Source organism: Carassius auratus, unplaced genomic scaffold (assembly GCF_003368295.1).
Source record: "Carassius auratus strain Wakin unplaced genomic scaffold, ASM336829v1 scaf_tig00214697, whole genome shotgun sequence".
Taxonomy (NCBI): domain Eukaryota; kingdom Metazoa; phylum Chordata; class Actinopteri; order Cypriniformes; family Cyprinidae; genus Carassius; species Carassius auratus.
This window is the reverse complement of record NW_020527771.1, coordinates 70,091-93,959: the sequence shown is the minus strand read 5'-3', so window position 1 is coordinate 93,959 and position 23,869 is coordinate 70,091. Positions and strand designations below refer to the sequence as shown.

Sequence of the window (23,869 nt, the reverse complement as noted above, 5' to 3'; positions counted from 1 at the left end):
TATCCCGGCCGGGGTCTCAGGACAACGTGAGAGTAGGCCGGCCTGAACACAAGGCATTCTTCACTTACTGAAAATGCTTGGAGGTCCCAGACCCTCTTGATGGAAGTGAACGTGATCAGAAGTTAAGCTTGACTGAATCCAGCGGCTCAAAGGGACCCCTCTGAAGTCCCACCAGGGCAATAGAGAGTTCCCAGGAGGGAATCAGGGTTGTCCTAGGAGGAAATAACCTTCTGGCACCCCTCAGGAACCTAACGATCAGGTCATGCCTCCCCAGGGACCGGCCGTCCACTGCATCATGATGGGCTGCAGTGGCAGCCACATACACTTTCAGGGTGGAGGATACACTTGCAGGAAAGAAAGCACAACACTGACCGGGCATCTCCGGGGGTCTTCTCGGTGAGAAGAACACCAATTTGTGAAAAGACTCCACTTCAGAGCATAGGCCTGCCTCATAGAGGGGGCTCTAGCCTGAGTGATAGTGTCTACCACTGCTGGGGGCAGATCACTTAGGTCTGCCGTGTCCCGTCCAGAAGCCACACGTGGAGGTTCCAAAGATCTAGACGTGGGTGCCAAATAGTGCCAAGCCCCTGAGAGAGAAGGTTCCTCCTCAGGGGGATGCGCCAGGGAAGGCGCATCTTTGAGCCGCTGTTGTCCGTGCGGACCAACACATGCCTGTCTAGCAACAGAGGCCGAAACCGCTGTAAGGCTAGATGCACTGCCAGCAACTCCAGACAGTTGATGTGCCAAAGCAGTCGACCCTGAAGCTGCCTGCCCGTTGCATGTCGCACCCCAGCCCATGTTGGAGGCATCTGTTGTGACAACAACATGCGGGACACTTGTTCTAAGGGCACACCGGCCCGTAGAAAGGCAAGGTCTGACCAGGGGCTGAATCGGTGGCGACACATTGGTGTGATGGTGACACGATGTGCACCGCGGCGCCATGCCCATCTCGGGACTCGGGAGTGCAACCAGTGCTGAAGTGGCCTCATATGGAGCAACCTGAGCGGCGTGACTGCGGCTGCGGATGCCATATGCCCCAGGAGCCTCTGAAAGTGTTTCAGTGGTACCACTGTCCTGCATCTGAAGGAACTCAGGCAGTTCAGCACTGACTGGGCACGCTCGCTGGTCTAACTCCATACTGAGATAAGAGATTCTCTGGCCAGGGGAGAGCTTGCTCTTCTCTCGGTTGACCTGAAGCCCCTACTGACTGAGGTGCCGGAGCACCAAGTCCCTGTGATCGCACAACTGCTCTCAGGACTGGGCCATAGTGAGCTAGTCGTCGATATAGTTGAGGATCCTGACGCCCACTTCCCAGAGTGGGGCAAGGGTGCCCTCCGCGAGCTTCGTGAAGACACGGGGGGCAGGGAGAGCCCGAAGGGGAGGACCTTGTACTGCCATGCCTGGCCCTCGAATGCAAACCGCAGAAACGGTCTGTGGCGAGGGAGGATCGAGACATGAAAGAACGCGTCTTCAGGTCGATTGCTGCAAACCAGTCCTGAGGCTGAACGCATGTGAGAATGGATTTCTGCGTCAGCAGTTTAAACAGGAGTTTGTGCAGGGCCCAATTCAAGACTCGCAGATCCAGGATAGGCCGAAGGCCACGGCTTTTCTTGGGTCAGTTGAAGTAAGGGCTGTAAAACCCCGTCCTCATCTCGGCTGGAGGGTCTGGCTCGATTGGATCCTTCGCCAGCAGGACAGCAATCTCCTTGCACAAGACAGAGGCGTCCCAGACTGCCACCGAAGTCTCGAGGATGCCATTGAACTTGGGATGTCGGCGGGCGAACTGAATCGCGTAACCGAGTCGGACCATCCAAATGAGCTAGCGTGACGGGTTGGGCAGCAGAAAGCCACGCTCCCAAACTCCGTACAATTGGCACCAAAGGGACAGTCGACATACCCGCAGTGGTGCAGCGATGGGGAGTTGTGTTGGATGGCCCAGAAGGCATCGCGTTTCAAGTCATCACAGCCACACTCCTCGTGTTCCCGGAGGAACTGGCCAGAGACGCATGGAGAGGCGTTGAGTCTCCAAACCGCGACCTCTTGACTATTGGCGAAAGGGGGCGTCATGGGTGAGAATGAGGAGGCAGTGCGTCGTTCATCGTCAACCCATGAGCCTTGCAACTCGGAGGAAAGGGAAATTGCTCTTTTTTTGACAAAGTGGGTGCTGCCAGCCATTGGACCAGTGGCGGAACAGAAAGAAACAAAAACTGAAGATTCTCCACCCGGCCCTCCGTCACCTCCTGATGAGCAGTCTCCCACATCTCCGAGTTGCCAGTGTCAGGGCCGCTTAGTCATCTTTTAAGAGGACTTTGCACCCGGTAGTGACACGGTGGGCGCCGCTCTCCTGCGCGGGCCTCGACACACCGGCCTCGAAGAACTCTCAGCACGGGGCGGAGCTGGTGTGGAGGATGCAGGTGGGCGCCCACGGTGACGAGCAGGCTGAGGCGCTGCCCGCCATAGAATGGTGGCAACCGGAGGATCTCGTCGGGGCAAGATATGCTGGATGGCCTCAGTCTGCTTTTGCACCGCTGAGAACTGCTGGGCAAAGTCCTCGACCGTGTCACCAAACAGGCCTGCCTGGGATACGGGAGCATCGAGAAAGTGGGCTTTGTCGACGTATTTCATCTCGGCCAGGGTCAGCCAGAGATGGCGCTCTAGGACCACAAGCGTGGACATCGCCTTTCCGAGGGACCGCGCCGTGACCTTCGTCACCCTTAAGGCGAAGTCAGTCGCCATTAAGGCGAAGTCAGTCGCCGTGCGCAGTTCCTGCATCATCCTCGGGTTGGTTCTATCCTCGTGCATTTGTTAAAGCCTTGGCTTGCTGAGTTGACAGATTATAGGTGCGCCAAAGGAAAAGGTATCCACACAGAAGGAAACCAGTAGATATGGGAAAGTCTCAGAGCAAGCTCGTGAGTATAACAGCTCCAATGATTGAAGTTTCAGGTCCCGACGGGCCTATTATGGTCTTTAGACCATGGACTATAACGGACATGAAGGAAGCGATGGCTCACTTGCCGAGCCCTGACGAAGCTTTCTGCCAAGAATTCAGCCCTACCGTGCACGAACTGAGAAGGCTGCTGGCAGTGAAACTGGGGGCTAGGAGCTGGCATAAAGTGAGTGGAGAGCTGCAGAAATAAGACTGTCGGAGAGAACACTGTGAATGGAAATGTGGATGGCTATCTGCTGTTTTAAAACGCTTTGAATGCAGAGGAGATGCAGACAGCGAGGAAGGAAAGGGTCAAAGCCAAGACCAACAGAGTGGCAGCTGGCGTTAGGGGGAAGATGGAAGGGAGGAGGAGAAAGATATCCGAATGAAACTGAAAGAAACTCTGAAAGATGGGGTTGTTGGATCTGCAAGACTGATGAACATATGACATTCAAGTGTACCAGATGCAGGCTGTGCAAAAACGACGATCATTTGGCGAAGGAATGCCCGGAGAACCGGCGAAATCGAGAAGCAGACTGAAGCGAGGGAGACGAAGAGCAGAGAGGAGGGGTTGAGGGCGAAGTCAGGGAAGTGAAAATCTTCTAACCACAAACACACACACATACACTGATGTATTTTCTGCTCCCTCCAATGAAGAAAAAAGCTTGCTTTCCTTTGTTTATGCCTGATTCTTTTGATGAAAATCCTGATAAATGTCTGATTATGTTTAAAGGGTTAGTTCACCCAGATAGTAAAATTATGTAATTAATAACTTACCCTCATGTTGTTTCAAACCCGTAAAACCTCTGTTAATCTTTGGAACACAGTTTAAGATATTTTAGATTTAGTCCAAGAGCTCTCAGTCCCTCCATTGAAGCTGTGTGTACGGTATACTGTCCATGTCCAGAAAGGTAAGAAAAACATCATCAAAGTAGTCCATGTGACATCAGAGGGTCGCTTAGAATTTTTTGAAGCATCGAAAATACATTTTGGTCCAAAAATAGCAAAAACAACGACTTTATTCAGCATTGTCTTCTCTTCTGTGTCTGTTGTGAGAGAGAGTTCAAAACAAAGCAGTCTGGATATCCGGTTCGTGAACGAATCATTCAGTTCACCAAATCGACCTGAATCGTTTTAAATGGTTCGCATCTCTAATAAGCATTAATCCACAAATGACTTAAGCTGTTAACTTTTTTAATGTGGCTGACACTCTCTGAGTTCAAACAAACCAATATCCCGGAGTAATGCATGCACTCAAACAGTAAACTTACTGAACTGCTGTGAAGAGAGAACTGAAGATGAACACCGAGCCGAGCCAGATAACGAACAATAGACTGACTCGTTCAGTAATGAACTAATGACAGACAAATGCATCACAATTTACACAGATTCACGCTATGCAGGAGGTCGTGGCCTAATGGTTAGAGAGTCGGACTCCCAATCGAAGGGTTGTGAGTTTGAGTCTCGGGCCGGCAGGAATTGTGGGTGCGGTGAGTGAATGTACAGTTCTCTCTCCACCTTCAATACCATGACTTAGGTGCCCTTGAGCAAGGCACCGAACCCCCAACTGCTCCCTGGGCGCCGCAGCATAAATGGCTGCCCACTGCTCCGGGTGTGTGTTCACAGTGTGTGTGTGTGTTCACTGCTCTGTGTGTGTGCACTTCGGATGGGTTAAATGCAGAGCACGAATTCTGAGTATGGGTCACCATATTTGGCTGAATGTCACGTCACTTTCATTTGGGGTTACTCATGATTTTGATGCGCTGTGGAAACACAGAAAATTTTTGAAGCTAGATGGGCGACCAATATTAAATGAACCTCTCGTGGCAGATTTGCTAGACGCTATTTTGCTGCCAGAAAAGATAGCCATTTGTAAATGCGCAGCGCATACTAATAACAAAGATTCTGTATCTACAGGAAACGCCAGAGAAGACGCAGTGTCGAAGGCTGCGGCATCGCAGCAGACAAAATCATCAGAGTGTACTCTGTTATCAGAAAATAACCCTGACATTTCTTCATCTTTACAGGGCATGCAGACATTTGCAACAGGGCAGGAGAGAGAGAAATGGAAACAGAGTTGTTGTATGATGGTAAATGGAGTATGGATGAGCAGAGATGACAAGCCTTGTTTACCTAAACACGAAAGACCACACATTGAAAGGGGGAATGATTATGCAAATTAAAGAATTGTGTTTTACAAAGGGGTTCACAATTTATGCAGAAAATTTTGTAAAAGATGTGTCATTTGTAATACACATAATGTGGGGAGAGGCATAAAAATGTCTCAGGTATCCCAGCCAGCCCCGATGGATTTCATGGAACTGTCCCCATGTGAAAGGAAGGAAGAAAAATTGTTTGGACATGTGGTCCAAATGGGTAGAGGTCTGCCCAATGTCCAAACAGGATGCAGCAGCAGTAGTAAGCGCTCTTCTGACTAATTCACAGCGCATCAAAGTCCCGAGATGGGAAATTCCACGAAAAAGCAGTTCAAACAATGAAACACATTTTGTGTAGGGGCAATAAAAAACAAATTGGCTAAGTGTTGTGTGGAGACTGAACTCACATTGGTTAAGGTGCTCCCAATCATTCTCATATACATGAGAATGAGAAAGCGATCCAGACTAAACTTGAGCCCTTTTGAAATTCTCTTTGGCAAACCACCATTTATGAGTAAAGAAAGTGGGTAAACAACAGCTACCATCTACAGGAGTGTGAGCATGACATGTTGCGTTATTGCAAGAAAATGTCTTTTCTGTTGTCTAATGTCTGTGTGCAGGTGAAAGCTGCTCAGGGGAAGGTTGCTGAAATTCCATTACATGACCTGAAACCAGGAGATTTCGTGGTGGTACGAGATCTGAGGAGAAAGAGCTGGAAGGCGAGAAGGTGGCTGGGACCGTTCCAGGTGCTTCTGACCACTCACATGGCTGTGAAAGTAGCAAGAGAGACCAACGTGGATCCAGGCTAGCCACTGCAGAAAGGTCCCACCTGCATCTCAGGAAGAGGAGCTGAGGGAGTAGAGATCTGGAGACACACACACCAACAAGGCCAGGAATCCAGTCTAAACATCAAGCGTCCTTATCAGCGGGAAGAGCAAGGTTAAGACTGAAAAAAGAAACAGCATCGAAGTAGTCTGCGCACAAGTGAAAGGATAAATATGAGCATCATAGTTGGGTACATCATGTTGTTTTCCTATTCCTGACTACAGTGATAACGTTACCAATATCATCACCCACATGAGAATGGCTGTAAAAGAGCCTGAACGTACACATAATGCTGCTAAATGATTTTTGCTGGTATAATGTCTACCATGTATTTTTTTTTCAGTTGATATCCAGCTCAGTACAGAGACTGGTGAAGTCTAGCATTCACATCAAATGGTTCAAATGACTGTGTGCAAGGAAGACATTATCATGGATTTTGAGTAGGGAGAAAACTATTAGCGGAAGTAGCGGAAGCTACAGTGAAATGTGTTAAATGTATGAGATTTATGATATTTTTTTGAGCGTTACCTGATAAGTTTGATGGCTCCCCTGACAACTGTACTGGTTTCCTACGACAGTGTATTGATTCTTTTTTTTTTTTCAAATTTAAGGCTACGTTCTATGGAGCTAAAGAGTCTCAATAAAGATAAATGTACACACTACATTCACATATGCACACACAGGATTCATACATGCACACACATGATTCATAAATACACACACAGGATACACAAATGCCCACAAAATTTCCAAATGCACACACAAAATTTAAAAAGCACAGAAGATTCACAAATGCATACAAAATTCAGAAATGCACACAAAATTCAGAAATACACACACAATTCAGAAATGCAAACAACATTTACAAATGCACTTGTAACGTTTGATCAGGCTCCAGTCCACCAGAGGGAGCCTTCACCTGAATATTGAACTGTGCCATTTCCTGTTCCTGCCACATCATTTCCTGTCTTGTCATTTCCTGTCACCCTGTATATAAGTCATTTGTTTGCACTGCCATTTTGCGAAGTATTGCCAGTTCACTGCCTTACTAAGCGTTATTTCATTGTTCCATTGTTGATACTTGTTATGATCTTTGCTTTTGCTCTTTTGACTCACGTTTTAGGATTACTGTTTTGGATTTGTCTGCCAGTGGACTGTTTTGCCAGTGTTTTGACCCAAGCCTGTGACCTGACCACGAGTTGTGAATATTGTTTGGATTTTATGCTCAGATCCTATAATAAAGACCCGCTTATGGAATCCACTCAGCCTAAATCCTCCTAACAGAATACTTCGCCCGGTGCGGATCCAGCGGAAGTCTCTCAACTCCTTTCTATCATCGAGTATCAAAAGGATCTGCTGAATTGTTTTCAACACCAGTTGTTGACGCTACAAGCCACCAATGAGCATTTGACATAGTACATTCGGTCTCTCCCTGCCCCACGACCTGACCCGGTAAGATTCGCGTTACCTGATAAGTTTGATGGCTCCCCTGACAACTGTACTGGTTTCCTACGACAGTGTTCTATTTATTTCTCTAACCAACCTGAAGCTTATCACCAAGACCATACAAAGTGTTCATTTATCATGACCTTGCTTATCGGGAAAACATTAGAGTGGACTACTGCTGTTTGGGATCATGATACACATATCCGGCAGTCTTATAGTTATTTCACGCAATTGATTCATGATGTCTTCCAATATCCTGCTGGGGGCATGGATGCAGCAACTCAACTAACTCAGTTACGCCAAGACAACAGGCCAGCTTCTGACTATGCTATCCAGTTTCACACTCTTGCAGCACAAAGTGGGTTTAATGATGTTGCTTTGAAGCACATCTTTCGTTCAAGTCTGTCTGCTAAATTACGACTCCCTCGACTTCTCCCAGTTTGTTACCCTTGCTATCAAGATTGACAATCTTTTACGAACTCAACCAAGTCCCAAGTCTAACTTCGCTTATGTGCCTACTATTAATGCTCAAACACCATGTCAGTCTGTTCCCTCTGAAGCCATGCGAATTGGACGAACTCACTTAACACCTGATGAACGGAGAAGAAGATTACTCAATCAACTCTGTTTCTACTGTGGTGAATCAGGACATCGCTGTTCCAACTGTCCTGTTAAACCTGCTGCAAACCCCTATTCAAGTTATCGAGAGAGTCACATGTTGAATGCTTTACAAATCAGTTTATGCTTGTCACTTCCCATCATTTTGTCAGTTGCTAATGAAAACCATAATTTTTCAGCGTTAATAGATTCTGGAGCTGCTGCAAATGTGATCCATCAAGATTTAGTTAAGCAGTTGAACATTCCTACAATCAAATGTGAGCCACCTATTGCTGTTACTGCCGTTGATGATGGTCCTGTCGGTAAAGGTCATATCACTCATCAAACACTTCCCATAAAACTTAGAGTTGGCCTGTTTCACATGGAAGAAATCACTCTATATGTTATACCATCACCACGAAACCCAGTTATCCTAGCATATCCTTGGTTGTCTACGCACGAATCACAGTTTTCCTGGAGGGAGAAGGAGTTGGTCAGTTGGTCACCTCATTGTCACTCTCACTGTCTAGAGCTGCCCACCAAGCTTCCAGTCTGCACGACTCATCTAGCCAAGAATCCAACTTAACCACCCACTAATGTCCCTACTGAGTATGCTGACTTAGCCGAGGTGTTTAGCAAAGACAAGGCCACCAAGTTGCCACCTCATCGCCCCTGGGACTGCGCCATTGAACTCCTTCCTAACACCTCTCCACCTAAGAATCGTGTTTATCCGCTGTCTATTCCTGAAACCAAGGCCATGGAAGAATACATTGAAGAGGCCTTATCTTATGGGTTTATTAGGCCATCCACCTCTCCCGCTGCATCTGGGTTATTTTTTGTTGACAAGAAAGATGGTGGTTTAAGACCTTGTATTGACTATCAAGCACTCAAGTGCCTGTTGGTGGGTTGAGTAGTGCCTGTTGGGGTCGCTGTTGGACAGTGTTTTCTCTACTTCCTGTTGGCCTTCTGTAGCTAATCATAGCTCCGTGTAGCTGTTTTTATTTTATATTTTTTTCCCTATAATCTTTCTTACTATCACTGTCTGTTTGTTTGTTTTTTAAATTGTAAAATATAACTTAATTCACACCATATTTCTGATATTACCGATCAATCTTATCAGATTAACTTTGACCTTCACTCTTCCGTGACTGCAGTACACCTGCAAAGTGTTAGCACTCGTTAGCTTGTCATTAGCGTTTTCTTTTCTCCTCTCCTCTCCTCTCTCACGCTGCAGTTTTCCAGAAGTTCATCAAACAACCGCAGTAAGAATATTTCATCAAGCACGGTGAGTAATGGCTTCTCCTACAATTGTTATTTGCACCTCTTGCCACATGTACAGTTTATCTATCTCTGTCGCTGATGAGGGATTCACTTTTCTCCTCTCCTCTCCTCTCTCACGCTGCAGTTTTCCACAAGTTCATCAAACAACCGCAGTAAGAATATTTCATCAAGCACGGTGAGTAATGGCTTCTCCTACAATTGTTATTTGCACCTCTTGCCACATGTACAGCTTATCTATCTCTGTCGCTGATGAGGGATTCACATGTGATAAATGCAGGGAAATAGTTAGGCTGACAGAGAAGATTTCAGAATTAGAGACACGCATCCAAACTTTAATTGAGGACAGTAAGAATGTTAGGGCTCTAGATATGGCTTTGGATGCGTCTAGCTCAGGGACTCCTGTACATTGTCCGGTTCAAGCAGAGCCCCTGCAGCAGGGCAACTGGGTGACGGTGAGGCAGCGTAGTCGTGGGTCAAAACACCGCTCTTCTGTTCCGATCAAAACATTAAACAGGTTCTCCCCACTCAGTGATGCACCCACTGAGAAACCTGATGAAAGTGCTCTAGTTATTGGCGATTCTATTGTACAGAATGTGAATATAGAGACACCAGCCACCATAGTCAAATGTTTACCGGGAGCCAGAGCGCCTGACATCTTGGCAAATTTAAAAGTGCTGGCTAATGCTAAACGTAAATACAGTAAGATTGTTATTCATGCCGGCGCTAATGATGTTCGACTTCGCCAGTCGGAGATCACTAAAAATAACTTTAAAGAGGTGTGTGAACTTGCAAGCACGATGTCAGACACTGTAATATGCTCTGGTCCCCTGCCTGCTTACCGTGGTGACGAGATGCATAGCAGATTGTCATCACTCAATGGCTGGATGTCTAAGTGGTGCCCACAGAATAACATAGGTTTCATAGACAATTGGACGAGCTTTTGGGGCAGACCTGACCTGTTTAAAAGAGATGGTCTTCATCCCTCCTGGGGTGGTGCTGCTCTTCTGTCTAGAAATATGGCACATAGTCTTAGTGTTTATACTTGACTAACTGGGGCCCAGGTCAGGAAGCAGACAGACTGGCTAAACCGACCGTCTGCTAGCTGCATCCCGTCACAGAGGTCAGTTAATTCTCAGCACATAGAGACTCTTTCACCTAGATATCACACTATAGAGACTGTGTCTGTTCCCCGAACTAGAAAATACAAAAAACGTCCAAACCAAGTTAAGGTTAACAATTTAATTGAGGTTCAACAAATAAAAAACAAATGCAATATGGATAAACAAATGATAAAGATTGGCTTATTGAATATCAGATCCATTTCTACGAAAACAGTTTTTGTAAATAATATGATAACTGATCATAATATAGATGTGCTCTGTTTGACAGAAACTTGGCTAAAACCTGATGATTACATTATTTTAAATGAGTCCACTCCCCAAGATTATTGTTATAAACACGAGCCGCGTCTAAAAGGCAAAGGGGGAGGAGTTGCTTCAATTTATAACAACGTTTTCAGGATTTCTCAGAGGGCAGGCTTCAAGTATAACTCGTTTGAAGTAATGGTGCTTCATATAACATTATCCAGAGAAACCAATGTTAATGATAAATCCCCTGTTATGTTTGTACTGGCTACTGTATACAGGCCACCAGGGCACCATACAGACTTTATTAAAGAGTTTGGTGATTTTACATCCGAGTTAGTTCTGGCTGCAGATAAAGTCTTAATAGTTTGTGATTTTAATATCCATGTCGATAATGAAAAAGATGCATTGGGATCAGCATTTATAGACATTCTGAACTCTATTGGTGTTAGACAACACGTTTCAGGACCTACTCATTGTCGAAATCATACTCTAGATTTAATACTGTCACATGGAATTGATGTTGATAGTGTTGAAATTATTCAGCCAAGTGATGATATCTCAGATCATTATTTAGTTCTGTGTAAACTTCATATAGCCAAAATTGTAAATTCTACTTCTTGTTACAAGTATCGAAGAACCATCACTTCTACCACAAAATACTGCTTTTTAAGTTATCTTCCTGATGTATCCGAATTCCTTAGCATATCCAAAACCTCAGAACAACTTGATGATGTAACAGAAACTATGGACTCTCTCTTTTCTAGCACTTTAAATACAGTTGCTCCTTTACGCTTAAGGAAGGTTAAGGAAAACAGTTTGACACCATGGTATAATGAGCATACTCGCACCCTAAAGAGAGCAGCCCGAAAAATGGAGCGCAGCAGGAGGAAAACAAAACTAGAGGTATTTCGTATTGCTTGGCGGGAAAGTAGCATATCCTATAGAAAAGCATTAAAAACTGCTAGATCTGATTACGTTTCTTCTCTTTTAGAAGAAAACAAACATAACCCCAGGTATTTATTCAATACAGTGGCTAAATTAACGAAAAATAAAGCCTCAACAAGTGTTGACATTTCCCAACACCACAACAGTAATGACTTTATGAACTACTTTACTTCTAAAATCGATACTATTAGAGATAAAATTGCAACCATTCAGCCGTCAGCTACCGTATCACATCAGACAGTGCACTATAGACCCCCTGAGGAACAGTTCCACTCATTATGGTAGAAGTATGGTAGAACCATCACTTCTACCACAAAAGACTGCTTTGTAAGTAATCTTCCTGATATATCCGAATTCCTAATCATATCCAAAACCTCAGAACAACTTGATGATGTAACAGAAACTATGGCCGCCAACCCAGCACCATGGCACAAGACGGCCAACAGCCCAGCGCCACTGCACAAGACGTCCGCCAGCCCAGAGCCACTGCACATGACGGCCGCCGGCCCAGAGTCACAGCACATGACGCCCGCCGGCCCAGCGCCACTGCACAAGACGTCCGCCAGCCCAGAGTCACAGCACATGACGGCCGCCGGCCCAGCGCCACTGCACAAGACGTCCGCCAGCCCAGAGTCACAGCACATGACGCCCGCCGGCCCAGCGCCACTGCACAAGACGTCCGCCAGCCCAGAGCCACTGCACATGACGGCCGCCGGCCCAGAGTCACAGCACATGACGCCCGCCGGCCCAGCGCCACTGCACAAGACGTCCGCCAGCCCAGAGTCACAGCACATGACGGCCGCCGGCCCAGCGCCACTGCACAAGATAGCCGCCAGCCCAGCACCACTGCACAAGATGGCCGCCTGCCCTGCGCCACTAGACAAAATGGCCGCAAATCCTGAGTCACCACCGTAGACTTTCCAGAGTTAAGTCAGGTCCCTACTGACCTTCCAGAGTCGAGTCAAGTCCCTGTGGACTCTCCATAGTTGAATCAGGTCAAATGACAAATAACCTTGGGAGATATCATCAAGAAACACAGTGTTAGCTTTCACTGTTACCGCCCTCCCGCCCTCTAATGGCATGACGGTCGTTTTGACCGTAGTGGACCGGTTCTCGAAGGCGGCACATTTCATCCCCTTGCCCAAATTACCGACAGCCAAGGAGACAGCGGTTACTGTTTTAGATCACGTCTTTCGGCTTCATGGCCTCCCGGTAGACGTGGTTTCAGACAGGGGATCTCAGTTTATATCCAAATTTTGGAAAGAGTTTTGCAAATTGTTAGGGGCATCAGTTAGCTTGTCGTCGGGTTATCATCCCCAAAGCAACGGACAATCTGAGCGAGCCAACCAAGGTTTAGAGAGGACGTTGAGATGTTTGGTCTCCAAGAATCCTTCTTCCTGGAGTCAACAACTCTCTATGGTGGAGTACGCCCACAATTCGTTGCCAGTGTCAGCTACGGGCCTCTCTCCTTTTCAGTGTAGTGTAGGGTACCAGCCACCAGCGTTTCCCAGTCTGGAATCTGAAGTCGCGGTCCCCTCCGCTCACGCATTTGTCCAGAGGTGTCACCGCACCTGGACCAGAGCCCGTGAGACTCTGCTCCGGGTGAGGGAGCACACTAAGGCCAAGGCCGATCGCCACTGGTCCAAGCCTCCCGTCTACGTCGTGGGTCAAAAAGTGTGGCTTTCTACCAGTAACATTCCTCTGCGATCCGTTTCTAATAAATTAGCTCCCAAATTTATTGGCCCGTTCACTTTCACCAAGTTCATTAGTCCGGTGACAGTCTGCCTCAGACTACCTCCTGTGTACAAGAGGATACACCCCGATCGCGACCGGTCAAAGCCTCCCGTTTCCCCAGAACCTCATCCACTCTTCGCACGTTCACTCAGCCACGGACACTTACCTTCGGCTCTACTCCCCACAGTTCCTGTGCCACCCTCTCCTGCTGCCAAACGCCGTCATCATTCGGATTACTCACCTTCTCTCCACCACCAGCTGGACTTCTCACCTCTTCACCATCCCCTCGGAGTATCGCTGTCTCATCGTCATTGTTTGTTTATGTACCTTCGCTATATCTTCTCATTAAATCTGTTAACTTGCTATTGCTTCCAGACTATCCTTTCACACCCGTCACAGAAATATGCATTTGAAGTTGTAAATATAAGTGAAATATGTCAAAGTGATTTATATCTGCCAATCTTCCTGCAAGGTGTGTCCTATTGCCAATAGGTGGCGCTATGATTATAACTGAATACTGGCCTTAACATGTCTTCAGGCTATGACTCTTTTAAAATATCTGAAGTTTGGAGAAGATCGGACATTTTATGGCTTAGTTACAACAACTTCTATTCCCATGGCGAGACATCAAATTTTGTCACAGCACCATGGACACGCCCTTTAACAAAAACTACATTACAAAGACCTTTAGATTAGACTGACCACAAAAAAGACATTGATGTCATAAAATTTCTAGGAGTAGTTCATCACAGCGTAAAATATGACACTTCCTGTTGCCAATAGGTGGCGCTATGACTATCACTGAATATGGGCATGTCATTCTATTCCGGTCCGAAGTCTTATCAACCATGTGAAGTTTGGGGCAGATTGGACATGTTAATCCCAAATGTTGATTACATGGGTAGAAAAATATTTTCCTTTAAAATTATTTTTTATTGTTATTTTGACAGTTTAACACAATGTGACTTTAATCAAAATTTTTAAATGCCAAAACGGCTATTTTACCCAAATTTATGCAATTTAAAATTAAAAACACTTGCTGTTTTTAAATTTAGCCTAAAGACTAATTTATATAGCCTGGCATATGAAGCTACATGAGAGCTGCTTCCTTTTATTGTCCTTCATTTATTCGTTTCTTGTTTTAGTTTGGGCTTAATAAAGGGAGCGAAATTATTCAGTGCCTCACGTTTTACTAAAATAATGGAAATTATTTATAAAACAGGCAACAATTTTTTTAAACAGTGACAGATTTTGTTCTCTGCAATTCTATGGGAATAAATTAATATTTTCACTCATAAGCACTGGTGTAGATCATCAATAAATGCTTGTGTAAATCGAAGTGTTTTCCAAACGAACCACAAGAACTGTTGATGTGTCTAAAGAAGAGAAAAAACTGTAGACTTCAAAGCTGTAATGTGCACTCAAAACCATTACACAATAAATGCAACAGACAAAACATAAATACATTTTCTGTACCTTAACTGCAAAATTCAAATGTGAATTCATATTATTTGCTGATAGTAGATTACGCATGTGCAAATAAAGGGGAGTAGCAATTTCTTTCACTTCAACTGCTGTCAGTTAAAGTAAATATGGAAAATATTGCATGATATTAAACAGACCCTCCCACTAGCAAGAACTCTCCACCCATGAGTCTCAAATGAAAGTACTAGACAGCCTATATAAAGACAGTGATCATCCAACTTAAAGCACCAGAAAACGACCGGACAGGCGCAGAGGAACACCTCACACTCAGCACAGGTATGATGGAATATGAGCCAATCAACTACATCGATATTCAAAACACTTTTAGCATTTGTATTTCCTTAGATAAATTGGTTAAATAGTAACTTTAAACATTTCTTGACCTGGTTAATTGTTATTTTTAACATTATGAAGAGTGACTAGTTTTCAGCATTTCACGAAAAGAAAGCAACTCTTTGGTAGAGCTTAATACGTGTTGTTGTTGTTGTTGTTGTTTTAATCTTGTTATTTTGTCAAACTTTATAACATATGGCCTACTTGTTTGTGTTCTTTTCCATTTTTCTTGAATCACATTACAAATATATGAGCCAAAACAAAAGTATGTTAGCCGATTAAAAGCATTAGAAGAATATCAATTTACTTTAAAAAATATATATTAGTGTTATTATTTTGTATAATTGTAATTTTTAATTTCCATAGACTTTGCTTTGAAAAGGCTCAGGAGATGTCTGGGAAAAAATGGGTTCTCCTTGTCGCTGGCTCAAAGGGCTGGGACAATTACAGGCACCAGGTTTGTTCTTTTTGTTATTATTTTCATTAGAAAAATTGCCCATAAATTCCTCAAGGTGTGCTGAACCACAGTTTGTAGATCATGACAGTAACGGAACATGAAAATCATCTTATTCATTTGTGTTTTAGGCCAATGTGTGCTGTGCATATCAGTTAATTAAGAAACATGGAATTCCTGATGAGCAGATTGTGGTGATGATTTATGATGACATCGCTAACAATCCCAAGTGAGTATTTTCTTGAAGCTTTTGAGTGATATGCAGTATGTTTCATGGTTGAACTTGATGCACAGTGCTAAACATGCTTCAAATTAGATGCACCACTGAGCTTTAAGGAGGATTCATTTAAAACCTAAAAACATAAAACAAGAACTAATGATCAGATTAAAAATCTAAATCTAAAATAATGAGAAAAAATAATGAAATATATATATATATATCAATATTTTTCCATTAAGTAATATTTGTCATTATTACATTTTCAATTTCATTTTCAATATATTACTATATATTTATATATTCCTTTACTAAAACATCATTGCATTTTTGTCACTCACATACTTTGTTATTCGTTACCTGTCCTTTATTTTGACAAAGAACTGTGTGGAGAAAAGATATCTGTTCACTAATTAAGAAATGGTTGCATATTTTATAAATTCTTTCCTTTATTTTATGCAACGTGAGGCACTGTATAATTTCGGGTAACATTATTTATTCTTGTTTGTCTATTTTTTCTTCATTACAAATCTTGTTTGTTTTTATTTTGCATCATTGCATTAAAAAAATAAAAATTTATGCATATGCAAAATGTGAAATTGCAATCTTTTTTGCAGTCTGTAGCATTGTATAATTATTTATTATACTTTTACAATTGAACTTAACCTACTTTGTATCTTTATTTATTGCATAAGCGATTTATAAAAATAATTAAAACATGTTTATGACTGCGACAAGTACACTAATGATCAACGAATAGGAGCGGCAGATCATTTTAAAATGTCTAATAGCCTTCAATTTACAGGTTACAACTGCACCTGTCTCGGATGTAGACTTGTGAAGATTTATTTCAAAGCGGATCCCATACTGTAGCGTTAACCTAAATTAAATGTGCTCTATTACTATTCATATTGAAGTGTTTGTGTGGAAAGGTATTAATGCGCATGCATGACGGAGGCGCCTGTGTGATCACTTGATTTTTTTTTCCTGATAATGAAATAACAAAAGACTGGGGTGCCTCACATATGTGAGAACAAAGTTTACTTTTAAAGGAACCAATTCAAAACGAAAGCAAATACTCTCCGATTATATCATTTGAATGAAGGTTGTATTTCTCTCTAAAGGCGCTAGACATCTGTTAAAGTTTTTGAAGTATTTATATGCGTTTGCATAAATTCTGCTTTCAGAACGGAACATGTATATTTAAATAAAATTGCTATTTTATGTTTTGTGAATGGTCAACCCTTCTCCGTTCTGCAGATATTGTTGCTTCTGGTTTGTTTATTGTAAATCACAGAAAGTCTACCAAATATATTGGCTCCCAAAAACAAGGTCTTTTTTTTCTTTTTCTTTCTTTTTTTGTCAAGTCCTTCACACCTCTGTATTTCCCAAAACCAAAGTAGCCTATAAAACACATTCATAGATGGGATACTTTTCAGATGTCTAAAATGAAATAAAAAAAACAGCGAACTATAATATATATATATATATATATATGTATGTGAAATTTAAAATTTACATTTAAAATTTAATTTATGAATTTAGCAGATGCTTTTATTCAAAGTGACTTACAGTGCATTCAGGCTATCAATTTTTACCTATCATGTGTTCCCGGGGAATCGAACCCCCAACCTTGCGCTTAACAACACAATGCTCTACCACTAGAGCTTCAGGAACACTATATATTCTTCTGGAAATCTGTGAAAAGCATATATTGATGGAGCTGATTGTGTTTAACATGTAGCTCTACTTCTCTGCCTACAGGAACCCATTTCAGGGAAACATTGCCAGTGTAGTACCGCAAATGCCAAACATTTACCCAGGAGTTCCAAAGGACTACAGTAGTGTGGTAACATTTTTAATTTTAAATATTGTGTTGATTTTTTTTTGTTGTTGTTTTTTTTTTCTGTATCTCAGCACAATTATTACATATGACAATTATTATCAATTATGAAGTCGTGGCCTAATGGTTAGAGGGTAGGACTCCCAATCGAAGGGTTGTGAGTTCGAGTCCTGGGCCGGCAGGAATTGTGGGTGGGGGTAGTGCATGTACAGTTCTCTCTCCACCTTCAATACCACGACTTAGGTGCCCTTGAGCAAGGCATCGAACCCCCAACTGCTCCCCGGGCGCCGCAGCATAAATGGCTGCCCACTGCTCCGGGTGTGTGTTCACAGTGTGTGTGTGTGTGTGTGTGTGTGTGTGTGTGTGTGTGTGTGTGTGTGTGTGTGTGTTCACTGCTCTGTGTGTGTGCACTTCGGATGGGTTAAATGCAGAGCACAAATTCTGAGTATGGGTCACCATACTTGGCTGAATGTCACGTCACTTCTTCTTTCACTTATGACAAATCTGACCTTACAGGATGTGAACCCAGTGAACTTTCTGGCCACTCTTCAAGGGGATGACACTACCATGAAAAAAATCATAAGAAGGTTTGTTAGTGAAGAATTACTTACAGCGACAGGGTAGCAAATCTCTTCCACCAAACCAAACATATTAATATTGTCATGTTAACTAGCATGTCTGAGAGTTATGACAGAACATAGCGACTGTTCAGATAATGAAAAGCATAGGGTGCAAGTTTGGATTCTGTCAATGTGTTTTGTCATGATGCCCCAACAACTTTCTATTATATGATAGTGCCACCTACTGGTCAAATAGTATATGGATTTTTAGTATCACTTGGATGCTATGCTTATTAAAATATTTGTTATGGATTTTACGCTGCCATGATTGGTCCCATAATGCAGCTAACGAGAGCTAAAACAAATGTTATTATTATGGGTGAAGCACTGAAAGTGCGTAGGCACCTATTGTATCCGTTGACGTTCTTCTTCCGCTCGAGTCTATAGCAGCCCATAGAACCGCTTGTGGGAAAGTTATGAAATTTGACACACTGATTTGACACATCTCTAGCGGCATTTAATAGACAGAGCCATTGTTCACTGATAAGCTATGCATTATCGCGTTCATTATCGAAGGTATTCATCGGTTGGAGATTCATCTGTGATAATGAACGCGATATTGCGTAGCTTGTCGGTGATCTACGGCTCTGTCTATTAAATGCCGCTCCATTTGAAAGCAGGTGATGGCGATTTGGCGGTAATCACAGAACCAGATTTACTGACTAGATGCGCATGATCATATCGTTCGATATATATAGTCCAGCCCTAATAAACTGACAGTCACCACTGATAAGCGACTACTAAATATTGTAGAAACGTAATTTTCTGTAAAGTTGCTTTGCAACGATTTGTGTTGTTAAAAGTGCTATACAAATAAACTTGAATTGAATTGTGTTCTTAATGACAGTTTTTCTAAAAATATATCCTATTGCTAAAATAAGAATTATCCCAATATATCGCCTTGCTGACGGTATCGCAGTGTATCACAACATATCGTATCCGAACCCCTGTATCGTGTTAACGTATCGTATCGCCAGATTCATGGCAATACTCAGCTCTAATATTGACACCAAACTTTGTGTGTGCCATTGTCACCTCACACACAGCACATCAATTTGATAACAGTGCCACCTATTGGTCAAAAGGGATAAACCATTAAATCCTGTTTCTAGTAGTTATTCAAGTATATTTCTATAGATTCTAGTATTTATGATTTTTCAGCTATTTTGACTAAAATCATCTTAAAATGGCATTGTTGCAGTTGGTCTGATGCTTGCATCTGTAGTGCCTGGCCCCTTAATTGCTGCTTGCAACTATATATTTATTTATTAATATATTAATGTATTATTAGTAGTAGTAGTAGTAATATTATTCTTAATGTCCTGCAGTGGAACAAATGACAACATATTCGTCTACATGTCCGGTACGGGAGGTCAAGGAACTTTTGATTTTCCTGAGCAGTCAGTAAGTATAAAAATCGGAATAATCAAATCCATGCATTAATACCACTTTATACAATAACACTTTATAATAACTATACAGTAATAAAGTACTTACGAAATATTTACAAAGTATTAGTTTATAATTCATAGTTAATATATTGTAATGTCTCTACATTATTGATATGTTAATAGCCTATATACAAATAGTGAGTTCTTCATTCATTGTGACTTTATTTAACAGAGTTGCATAATGATTTTTAATGCTTTGTTAACTTATTCATGGTAAATAGTTCTCACTTTAGATTGGGTCACTAAAAATCAAAATTGTTTAAAAATGATTAGTAAGTGCTTTATTACTGCATACTTATTATAACGTGTCACGGGCATCATTTATCTGAACATGCAAACAAAGGTCTATAGTAAACTGGAAAAATAAGCATTATATTTATAACTGTGGCTTTTTTCTTGTTTTACATGATCTTCTTAAAACTGACACAGTGAACCCTCTTAGAGTTGTGGATTTTAGAATTTAGAATTTACTGTCAGGGGATACAATACTAAATTGATATGTATGATAATCATGACATTATAATCTGACAACACGCTGACTTCTAGAACAATCATTTTGGTATGTTTTTTATGACAGCTTGGTGCCGCTGATCTCATTGGAGCGATCAACAACATGCATACTGCCAAAAAATTCTCAAAGGTATGCACTGTTAACTTTTGCATATATTTTCCATTTATATTTTTGACAAACAGTTCACACAGACATGGATTCTGTTCCATGATAAATGCAGCTTAAAAATCATTTATTGCTAAATATGACAATTATTCCCTATTTCCCCTCACATGAGTGGAAGAAAAGAGTGTGCATTATCAGGATCAATGCATTTATCAAATATGACATATAACACTGAACAGATTGACTAAAAGACTTAAATATCTTATATATGACCATAACAAATTTATTTGATGGACTACTTGTTACATATTTAATAAATGTGAATATTCTTCTTGCTTCTCCTCTACTTACAGCAGGTCTATCCTACCCAACATTTACCAACAGTATTGCTTTTAAAACTGTTACTACAAAACTCCCAAAAGAGGCTAAAGCAATTTGTAGTGATATAAAACACTTTAAGTATCGAGAACTAGTTGGTTTTATTTTTAAATATATCTTGCTATTTCCTCAACATGTATATGTGCTGTAGATGGTGATATGCATGGACAGCGATTTCTCGAAATCAATGTTTAAAGACCTTTCCCCATTGAAAAATGGTAAGATGTTACAAATAGACCACACTGTTAAGTATCAAGTGTTGGGCTCATACACTTTGTGTTTATTTGAAAGATTTGTGTCCATTTTCCTTTTATTAAATATGATCTGAATCTGTCATTCAGTCTATGCAGTGACTTCATGTGATGACAACACCCAGAGCTATCTGAGTGATCGTGACCCAACCAGGGACGTCTACCTCTCAGATCAATTCTCTTCTGCTTGGTTGAAGTTTATTCATATGGTATGCGTACTTCCAGTCAATGAACTTTAAACTGCATTACATTCACAAAGTAAACATGAAAAATGTGTGTATTTGTCTTTATATTCACAGAATGACTTCAGTTCAGCAACACTCAAAAATCAGTTTGACTTCATCACCAAATATGTTCAAAAACCCCAATGCCCCCCTTGCAACTTTGGAGACATGGTATTAAAAATTCAAATTTCATTTCAAAATGTTCAAACTTTCAAGTCATTTTATTATTCTAAATACTTTTATATGATATGAACACAGACACACTGTATATAGTGCAATAAAAGGGAATCATGTCACCAATGATGTTGTGAATTTTGGGTCACACATCACTTAAGGTGCGGTTATGAGTATATCAGATGACAACTTCCCACTTCACTCAGTTCAGAGCACTAGTCAAGGACTGTTAATTCGGCAATATGAGAAAGCTTCCCACAGGGGCTGTTCTACAACTTGAGATTCACAAAAATAACTGCTTATTTATCTTTGAACAAATGACATAGCTGTTATATGTAATGCTGACCCCAAGTAAATGTTACCTAAACAGTTTAGAAAACATAGGCAGCAGGTATAAACTAAGCCAAGGTCTTTAGGAAAGAGGTTTGGTGAGTTTCTAGTTACGTTCCACAGTAATGATCAGTGATCAATCCGGCGTTAGAGACATCTTCCACCGGTGATACAGAGTTGCGTACCTGGAGGATGCTGAACTTCTGTTGTGCCAAACAGGTCCTTAGGGCATGAACCGGGCAGCTGGGTCAGATTTGTCTTCACAGAGTCCGTTGCAGTCTGGCTGCATTGCTGTGGGGCTGTGTGTTTTAGATAGTGTCTGCCAATGCAGAGGTCCTTTGCGGACTGTGCTACGCTGCTTTCAGTGCCACCTCTACTGTCATTCACCACAATAGTGTATATATAGTGTAGAGCATAGATATAAATATGTGTGTGTGTGTGTTCAAATGATCCAAAAACACTGTACTTCTTTCTAAATTGGTTTCTGTCCATTATTAATATATATATTTTTTTTTTTACTTTAGAAACTCAGTGAATGTCCCCTCAGTGAGTTCCTGCTTAACTGAACACCCAACAAGCTGCTTAAAGAAAAGAGAAAACATCCTTCTGAGGGGCACATGAAAATGATGAGAGTAATCTGGAGAACCTTTGTACTAGTTTGTTTTTTCACTTTCACTGCTGGCTTTATGATTAGAATTAAAATGAGTGCAACACTTTTGAAAAATATTAGAATTACATTCTGTAATTCTTTCCTCTTTATAAATCAACTAAAATAACACTTTCATATGTTTTGTGTGAACTAAAAAAAAAACAATAAATATTTTGTGTGTGAACTACTAAAAAAAAAAAAAAATAATAATAAAACTGGGAATGGGGTTAAAATCCAATGATTGTCCGTGTTGTTTATTATGCATGGATTTGCAACTTATTTTATTCTATGGTGTCTTATGATGCATTCTTTTAAGGTCTCACTTTTGCTCCCTGATAATCAAACCCATGACCTTGGCACTGTTACTGTGAGAATGATCTAACTATAGTTACAGTAAGTTAACGTTGTCTGTTTGCTGCAGACATTCATTAATGGAGATGAGCACTGAGATTGTATAAAGTCATTATGCAGAAGTTTGACAGGGAGGAGTGCTATCTAGGAGGAGTAATCTGCAGATCTCACGTGATTAGAAAATATTTTTAGTGAGAACAAAGAAATTATGCACACTTTGTTATTATGGGAGACACTGCTGGATTCGGTGGATGAACGGTCCATTGGCCAGTTTGAATAGGTCCAGTGACAATACTGAACTTTACTGTACAACTACTTCTGCACAGAGATGTTGATGTGTGCAGGCAGACTCCTGGGATAGTCACATATTTGAAAGATATCATTAAAAGGAAAAGGTAAGAATTGCACGTTTCTTTTTTTTTTTTTTTTTTCTGTCAGTGACACCGAGTAAGAAAACTGCATTTTCTACTGCAAAATACAGGTATACCAAACTAGCCTATATAAATACCCTAAAACATATGTGTACATTATCAGCAAAACGACATAGATTTGATTTATTTAAAACAATTAATATAACCTACTATTTGGTCAGTGTAAAAGAATGAGTCCGCTCTTTTCTAAAACGTTTCTCTGAAAAGTATTTTATACAGTTTTGTTTGTATGGACTTCTTGATGTATTTATTCTAAAACATAACAAGGATACTGGATGATTTTTAGCATTGTAAAATGTATGGCAGAAATGGCATTTATAGTCCATATCTCCTTAATGTCTTGTACCTTTAACAGTGTTAAATATGATGTCACGTGGATGAGAATATGCATGGAAATGATATGTAGATGAGGTTATGCATAGTAAAACTAAGCGATTTCAGAGAGGAGACAGGGTAGAAATGCTCGTACGAACAATCTTGCTCTGACTAAGATTTATAAAGGGATTTTTTCACAGGTTCTGGCATACGAATGGTTTCATAAATCCTAAAACTTTTGTGCGTACGCAGAATCTAGCTTTCGGCAGAAGTATACTTTTAGTATGAATTCTATGTAATTTTTATGAGGCCCCGATTTGTTCATTACACCCATTACAAGCAAGTGGTTAAAACCAAGCATCCAATCTCCCTAACTGTTTAATAGAACATCCACATAGAAATGATTTACTGTGTTGAAGGCAGGTTTTGAAGAACTTGACTGGCCTGCACTAGTCTCACCCCACCGACCA

At 41.6% G+C, this 23,869-nt stretch overlaps 1 protein-coding gene across 1 annotated transcript; it reads left to right on the top strand.

Moving 5' to 3' along the window:
• The first annotated feature begins 14,937 nt into the window (after positions 1-14,937).
• Positions 14,938-22,385, top strand: LOC113092633 (legumain-like). Its single transcript, XM_026258297.1, has 11 exons — positions 14,938-15,038; positions 15,462-15,552; positions 15,681-15,778; positions 17,531-17,615; positions 18,126-18,196; positions 19,558-19,633; positions 20,258-20,320; positions 20,826-20,892; positions 21,016-21,134; positions 21,225-21,320; positions 22,178-22,385. Exons 2-11 carry the CDS (start codon positions 15,487-15,489, stop codon positions 22,217-22,219), a joined length of 783 nt encoding a protein of 260 aa, XP_026114082.1. The 5' UTR covers positions 14,938-15,038; positions 15,462-15,486; the 3' UTR covers positions 22,220-22,385.
• The last annotated feature ends 1,484 nt before the right edge of the window (positions 22,386-23,869 follow it).

Coding starts and splice junctions, on each gene's coding strand:
- LOC113092633 (XM_026258297.1), top strand. CDS start 15,487: ATGTCTGGGAAAAAATGGGTTCTCCTTGTCGCTGGCTCAAAGGGCTGG. Junction 18,197..19,557: donor ATGAAAAAAATCATAAGAAG/GTTTGTTAGTGA, acceptor AATGTCCTGCAG/TGGAACAAATGACAACATAT. Junction 20,321..20,825: donor CTGCCAAAAAATTCTCAAAG/GTATGCACTGTT, acceptor TATGTGCTGTAG/ATGGTGATATGCATGGACAG.